This window comes from Brachyhypopomus gauderio, chromosome 6 (genome assembly GCF_052324685.1).
Source record: "Brachyhypopomus gauderio isolate BG-103 chromosome 6, BGAUD_0.2, whole genome shotgun sequence".
NCBI lineage: Eukaryota > Metazoa > Chordata > Actinopteri > Gymnotiformes > Hypopomidae > Brachyhypopomus > Brachyhypopomus gauderio.
This window is the reverse complement of record NC_135216.1, coordinates 10,309,817-10,318,132: the sequence shown is the minus strand read 5'-3', so window position 1 is coordinate 10,318,132 and position 8,316 is coordinate 10,309,817. Positions and strand designations below refer to the sequence as shown.

Here is an 8,316-nt window from a genome sequence, read left to right as displayed (position 1 = left end):
ACACACACACACCAAGGATATATAGTGATTCTCGCTGAATCGTGCAAGTCCTTGGATGATGTTCCAGAAAAACATCAATATGCATATGCAGCTTCTCTTGTTTCTACTCTTTCCAGTACACTAGAGTTTATCCTGAGCTTCCCCAATATGTGAATATACCTCAGGAGTTCATCTGCGGACAGGTTTTATAAACGTCCTGTTCAACTGCTTACCTTTCTGTCCTCTTACACAGTAATTCCAGTAATGGTCCTCGTTCAGCAGTAAGGTGGTACGTGGTGTCCTTTATTACTCCAACTTAATGTATCTGTTAGTTCAGAATCATTATTTTGTTTGTTCATGTGAGATCACACAGCTTCTATTCTGCAGTTACCATATCCACGTTATAAACATTGTCCTCTGCGGGCTGGTTCACCTAATTCGACAGTGAAAGAACAGACACATGTTTTGAGCTCTGTTTCATGCCCCACCAAACTGTCCGTGCAGGATGTGGTTAACAGGTTCTTCAGTCTCACGGTGAAATTGCGCTCTAGCTCTTTAAGCGGAAGCCGTTTGTAACTGTCTCCGTGGTCGGGTTTACCCTGGCTTGTCTTCCACTGGAGTTATTTTACCGGAGCTCAGAGACACGTTGGTTATAATCTTGGACTATTACCGCGGATTAACCTGTTATCCGTAAACTAAGAGACACAATAGATATATTTATATTCACGTTTCAATGAAATATGGAGCTGACACTTTAAATAGGATAAAGTTATTTTAATTAACTGATACGGTCTAACTTTTTTTTTTTTGCACAATTTGGTTTGGACTATGTGGGATTACGTTCAGAAATTCGGAGTTAAAATCCTATGATTTATGATAATTGCGGGGCTGCTAACTGAATCATATGTTTTATTAATTTTACGCGACAGAAAGTCTTTGAACGGAATGTAATTCTCGCTCTGGGAAACACACAGTCTGCACATAAAGTAGACTGCGTTACCAGTGGACCGGTTGGGTTTTCACGTCCAGATGTGGATGTTCCTGCGATCTTGACGGCTGGACCGGTCCTCACACTCGCCGGGTTCCGAAGTGTTATGGGCAGCCACGTCGACAAGCTATCGCACCTAAGTTACGCCGAAGTTCCGACAACGGACCCAAATGGACTCGACGCGGAGGAGGACGGCCCGAGGATCGGGGTATCGTATATTTTTTCCACCGACGACGACGAACTAGACGATAATGTGGACGGGAGCCAGAGAGACCAGAACCAGGAAGAGAGACACTACGACAAGCGAAACGAGCCGGAGTGCTGTGTTTACAACAGGGACGAGTGTATCTACGAGAAAAGTGTCCTCGCTGGACACCTGGACACGTCCCCCCCCGAGGAGTTACTCCACAGGTGCGAGCCTGGAGATGTTGTGGAGTTCGTGGCCACTGGCCAGTACCCCCACTGGGCTGTATACGTCGGAGACCTGCAGGTGGTTCACCTGTACAGGGCGGAGGTGAAGAGCAGCTTTTTCATGGATGCCAGCCAAGGCAGAAGATGTAGGATGGTTAATGATGTCTACAGATACAAACCTCTAAGTCCTGACGTGGTGGTGCACAACGCCATGGGACAGGTGGGCACCAAAGACGGAGACCTGAGCTGGAGGAACTCTGAGTGTTTTGCTGCTTGGTGCAAATACGGCAAACGAGAGTTCAAGATAGGAGGAGAAATCAGAATAGGAAAACAGCCATACAGGTTAAAACTAATTTTGGCAGATAAACAATTTCACGTCCTTGAATTTCAGAGTTTGGAGGACTTGATTATGGAAAGGAGGCGAAATGAGCAGATTGGTAAAGTGGCTGTTGTTCGGGAGTTGACCAATCATTTTAACAGTACTACTGGAGGGATCAGAAGTGATCCAGTGGATCCCTGGCCGGCAGCAGGAGGCAGCCCAGAGAGAAGGACCTTTTATCCTGAAACACCTCGTTGAGGTTTTGGGTCACCTCTTATGTTGCATTCCTTTTGAAAATCGATGTTATTTTTATATACCCTTTATTCGGTCAAGTTACGTTTGATCTGACTAGGGTGGTAGGTTTGTGTTTGTTTCAGGCCTATGTTCTACAATTTGTGTATTTTATTGCTGTTGCACAATATGATGAATTCCAAATCTGAGTCTTAGTGTAAGATGTATCAGGATATGATTATACCTACTTTGCCTTCCAAAAACTGAGTAATCTATTACTGTAGCCTACTTTGAAGTACTTGCTAATTATATTTTACAGCACGTCCAGGCAACTGGAAATCTGTAGCAGAACAATTATCTGTTTCATGCACTTGGGAATGTGAATATACCACAAGGCCTGTAGGTGTTCTTCAATATCCAGAATTAAGGGGTTTTTTTTCTTTCTTTAAATAAAAGCGTATAGGTAGATACTCTTGAGTCAAACATTTAATTTAAATCATGGCCTTATTCCTCCTGATGTCTGTGTGTGCCACAATGTTTTCCACTTTCATATCTGATTCATAAGAGCATCTTCTTTTTAAAGTTCAAGCAGCAATTTTCTTTATCACTCTGATATTCATAGACGTTGATCAACATAACTAAAATAAAGGAATACTAATATAGTATAAAAGTAGATGCTTTTATTCATGAAATGTTGTCTGTTCCTTGTCACATACTCCCAATTTTCAGTTAAAAGGTAGACAAAATATCTTTTAGCTTTGTCTCAGGACACTGTGTCTTTGCAGGCATTATTGATAAAGGTATTTAGCAAGTAAGACAGGCCCAGTGGCCATAATAGTTTCTAATAAACACACTCTCGACATTTATTAATTGATTTATACAATACTATCACAAGCATTGGACAGTCAACAGTTTAGCCATGCCTTTTAACTTTGATGTGTGGTCCCTAAGATGGCAGCCGGTAAGCGACCATGAAATTCATGGGCATTTTGAAGAGCCAGACACAATGACCAGAGAATCATGCAGTGAATCACCACACAAAACACGGGCTTTGGCTGGGAGATAGGCTTGGGATGAGGGTCTTTATGACCAGAGGAAGAAGGTGTTTTATGATTCAAGCCCAGCCTCCTTGTCTCAGAGTCTCTCTTGGTAAACACAGGGATGCTGGGAAAAAAGGGATGTAATTACAGCTGCCACTGAGAATGAGTAATAGCTGCCCACAAAGCCAACAAGGCACTCTTTGTGTGTTACTTTAGCTCCAGCTCAAATGCTAAGATGAAACAACAGTCCGCTAACGAGTGCGTCTTTACACTGATGAGTGTGATTGCTGATTGGTGACAGATCTGGAGGGTTTGCTCTGTGTGGCATGCCTGGATTATCACACTGGCGATATTGCCCTCTGCCCGAGGGACACTGCAGGTGGCTCTTTGTCTCATTCTCAATTGCGTTCCCTTATTACTTTGTTCTTCTCAGCTGTATGCTGGGCTCACATAGTGGAAAAGGCCTTCACTGAGGTATGAATTAGACTGGTACATAAATTTAGTCAGTGAGTTATGAAATCAGTGCAAACCTGAACTGGAAATTCAGTCGTCTTCCTGAAAGTTTACGTTCAGTCAGGGCATCGTCTAAGGGGAGACACTCTCTCTCCATTTGTCTCTTTGCCTTGTTGGTAGTCCATGCAGTCTCCAAGCTGTACAACTCATGGGTGTCACCAGTGCACTGAGTCACAGAGGAACTGCGTCAGAGTGTGCTGGTTATCACCAGCCAATTACCTGGTGGCTCACATCAGCTTGGTGGGGCAGGGTAGATCATGGGGGTCAGAATGTTTCAATTGTGACCTCAAACATTTGTTTCCAGAGACATATTATTGTGAATGTAAATTATTTTGTCTGTTGTTTTATACTATGCAGCTGAGCAATTTATTAATGTCAATGTATAATCTACAGTATTATGCTACCACAATCATTTGTTTGACTTAGTGTCTAATAAATATCCATTATTTATTCTTCTTTATTCTATATTCCTCACTTAAATGTAGTAAAGTGTCTTTAGTTCTGTTAAAAACTGAATTATAAAATCTAAAAAAATATATGCAGTTGAAATAAAGTTGTAATTTTGTGGTCAGATCTCAGCCTGCATCCACCAATTAAAATCCCCAGATATTTCCCCAAACTCAATTACCCACTTGTTGTTACCCACTAGTTCATTGTGTGCACCTGTTCCTTGTTTTCTTTTCCCTGTTTATTCTTCCTGCAGGGCCCCATTCTCAGTACTCAGTTTATTCTCCTCTGCAGGAGACCGTGCCATGCCGTTCTGAGCTCGCCCTGCTTGCTTCCAAGCCCGTGCCCCGCTGCTAGCCTCTGGGCCTGCCTGCTTTGCCACTCTTTGTCCAACTCATGGTCTTCTTTTATTTTGTAGCTCGCTCAGTGAGCCTGCTTTTTGTTTCCTGATTGAATGAGCTTCTGCCTGCCTCTCTCCGCTCGTGCCTCACTCCCAGACTCAGACGCCACGTGACGAACCGTGAAGCGTACGAAACCGAGCGCAGTGAGTGAGACCTGCTCGACTGAGGTGCTAAGCTTGGGAGCGGTGTGAGGAAATCTTCCAGACACAAACCTGCCTGGATCAGTTGTTGAGCTGCACGTAAGCTCTCTTGGCAGGTCCCGCATCCCTTATCCGTGGTCCAGTAGGTCCAATGACCTCTGGGTTTCTCTCCTACCACATTGCCACAGTGGTAAGTCTGAGGGGTCTTAAGGCTTTCTGGTCCTGTGAGGATTGTACCTTGCATAACAGCCTAGGGCTCCCCTGGCGAAGGCTACACAGTCCGCTCATCTGAAAACGTGTGTGTGTGTTTTCATGACGTACCTATCCTTGCTCCATACCAACACCTTGCTGAGATCTTCTCCCCCATGAAGGCTATTATAAAGCTGGAGGAGAATACCACTCTACCCCACTTCCGGATCTATCCTGTCTCCCAGGAGGAGAAACAGGTCATGGAGAAATACATCCAGGAAGCCTTAGCTCACGGTTACATCCACCCCACCACCTCTCCTGCCTTGCCCAGTGTTTTCCTTTTTAAAAATAGAGACAGAGGTCTCTGCCCATGTGTACACTACAGGGGCTTGAATGCCCTGGTGGTGATCTGGACCACTCCATCGTCTGAGCCAATCCGCATCCTCTCTGCACCTAGCAACAAGCTGTATGCACCGCTGCAATGCTCCTCCCATCTTCTCACCTTGATATGCACCGGTCACCTGGGATCCACACAATCTGGTCAACATCTCTCCGTCACGCACCACTGTCGACTTCCTGATTAATCTCCCAGCACTGGACAGTCACACCACCATCCTCACCATCATCAAACGGTCAGGTCTTCCTGCTATTCCCAACCAGTTGTCCCTTCATATGTCCTGCCTGAGGACATCAGCTCAGACCGTGCGGTGTACGAGGGTGTGCGGGGACGTCTTACGCACACTCAAGGAGACGGTGTGCCTCACTTCCACCCTCCGTCCTGCATGCAACCACCGCACTGTCCCCCTGTGAAGTCTGTTCTCACGTCTGACATCACGTGAACGATTAAGCTGTCTGTGGGTCGCCACGTGTCATGGTTCTTCCACATCTTGGCCCTCAGGCCTGGTGTTCATGGTTCTCCCTGCCATGGAGGAGTGAGCCCAGGTACTGTAAATGGTGTACTGGGAGGGATATGGAACTGAAAAGAGTTGCCCTGTGCCAGCTAGCAAGATTATTATTTTTTAAATCCCATATGCAAGCAAGATGTATTGCACAGCCCTGCGAGTGTCCTTGACCCAAACGCAGTGAGTAGGTAAACATTTAATTAACTGATTGATACTCTGGCAGGTTTGACGTCACGTACAACAAACATCCCTGCCCTGCTCAAACTCATCAGAAGAAAAGGGCAGGGAAAAAAAAAACTAGAGAGAAAATACATCATTCTTTATCTGCCAGTTCATTGCTCACAAAAGCTATAAATAACAGAATATATAATGGTCAAAATGAGTAGACAAAGGCTTTAAAAAATGATTCCCATGGCAGTCTGCTCCAAGGTTACACTCCAGTACATGCTGTAATTTAAATCATATCATGAAGGAACTATAAGCCTCGTGGTGCTAGAGGTGAATTTGAGTAACATGGCGCAGGATGTGGGTGTTATACCCTTTTGGTCTTGTTGCTGATTAAAAAAAATTCTCTCTAGGCTGATGAATCTCCCATTATAATCATGCAGTTTATTATCATTAAGATAAAGTGGCACTTTAGTTAATGTGGTTGCTCAACTTTCTCAACTTTCTATCATACTTAGGGCTTGTAGTAAACAAATGTTATTATTAAACAATCTCTTCAAACTACTCCTACAGGAAGAGTTCAAAAGAGGTCATACTTTGTCACTGAGGTAAAACTTTCAAAAAGATAATAAATAAATAAAATATTGCTTAAAACCCTTGATCTCTCCGCTGTCATTAGAGAGCATGAGCCCAAGTGAGTTCTCTGTGGTTAATTGGTTTCATTTGCATAAATGGATCATTACGCATTCGTCTTTGACATCTGGCCGCCACTGTGGTTCCGTGCTGTTACAGGTGGCAGAGACCCATCCCTGCTACGCCTGTGGTTCTGTCACACACATGAAGCGCATGTACCTTTGGCCCGTTTCTCCCTGCAAATGCTCAGTGTTCTGGGTGTTAACATGCTGGGGAAATGCAACGGTGTCCCTAGCTTCCACGGTTTGAATTATTACTGCATCACTCCATAACATAAAGGAAAAAGCATCAACTTTGCCAGTAAAATTGTGTGTCCTGCTTTGAAGACCCTAAACTGCATTTGAAGGAGGAAGGGCCTGTCGTCCCCCCGTCCCCCCGTACCCCCCCTTTTGATCAGTGACATGAAATTTGTTGTTGAGGAACATGGAAAACACTGGTGGAATGTGGGATACATTTGTTTTCTATATAAGGCACATTTACCAAGGTGAATATTCCTAAAACGAGCCCCTAACATATGAACAGCACTGATGTGTTGAGAGCTGGTGTTAGAGATAGGCCACCGCAGCTGCCATTTGAACGTCGGTGTATTTCAAACCCAGGAGTCCTGACAAGGCTGCTGGCACCATATATCTGGCAGAAAGAGCCATAAATGTGGCAAAGCGCAAGAAAAATTGACTCCTCCCATGTTTATCCACAAAAACACATCTGTCTGCTGGCCACTGCTTTGCTTTTCCATCCTTCCTAAGTATAACAACAATGAACTCATACCAGCATATTTTGATTCTTCTAAGCTTCAGTGCCTGCTGGGTAAATCAAAGCAGTGGAAAGTCTTGGGCTTCAAGTGGCCTGACTGCGGCGCGGGGCAGCGATAATAACAAATGCTGAAAATACAATGAAAAGGCGCCGCGTGAGACGCTGATAGGCTGAGTGCTTTATTCTAACTTGATTAACTTAGGGGAGATTGGTTGTAAACCGAATGTGACATGTCTGGGAATGTAAATGGTGGGATTTGTGTGGGAGCTGATTGAAGTCAGGCCTAGCGCTGAGAGTCCAGGCCCTGGCAGCAGCATGCCAAACACTTAATGGCTTTATGGAAACACTGCTGTTGGCTCGTGACTCATTTAACTGCATGAGGTCAAAACTGAAGAATGGCAGTGATGCTATGAGTATATAATCATTTTCCAATATCACGTCATCATATCCACTAAGTGAAATCAATGGTCATTACACATGGCGATATAGATTTTATAATATAAGTTTTACATTTTTGGTGTGTGTGTGTGAAGTAGTCCAGTCTTTTCTGTATCATTGTTTAACAGTATTGTCAAAGGCTGTTCTAAGGCCTTACAGATCTCAGCACTCTCTGCTGGTTAGCCTTTTTATTGGGAAGCAGAGTGTTTATCTGGATGTAGATATGCAAATTTGAAAAAAAAAAGTCTGCATCATTTCATACGTGCTTTCATCTGAGAATAAGACCGATCTCCTCTCAGCAAGCTAACTTAAGTCACAAAGACGCCCGCAGAATCTGAAAAGAACAGCGGTAAAAAACCAAGCCGTTGTCCATCCCCACTGTGTCTAACGCTTGTGCCTCGCATCGCTGCTGTTCCAAACCCCGGTGAGAATCACACGTCCAAAAGGGAGACAGTCGGTGAGCTCAAAAAACAGGTAATTGGTCAATTGTCTGTCTGTATGTGCGGCATTATCTCCTAGATGATCTCCTAGGGCAGGACGAGTATGCACGTGTATGTGCTGTAGTCAGGGAGAGAGCTGTGTGCACCAGAGAGCCGTAGAGAGTTTTGAGCACGACACTAATAATGCATGCAGAGTGCGCACAGCTCAGTGCATGACAATACACAGGGATATGATATTTTATTCACAGAGCTCCAATGCCTACTGAA

At 44.4% G+C, this 8,316-nt stretch overlaps 1 protein-coding gene across 1 annotated transcript; it reads left to right on the top strand.

Annotated features, from left to right (window-relative positions):
- The first annotated feature begins 388 nt into the window (after positions 1-388).
- On the top strand, positions 389-3,913 carry lratd2a (LRAT domain containing 2a). Its single transcript, XM_077008580.1, has one exon. The coding sequence runs from the start codon at positions 1,074-1,076 to the stop codon at positions 1,953-1,955; it is 882 nt and encodes a 293-aa protein (XP_076864695.1). The 5' UTR covers positions 389-1,073; the 3' UTR covers positions 1,956-3,913.
- Positions 3,914-8,316: the final 4,403 nt, after the last annotated feature.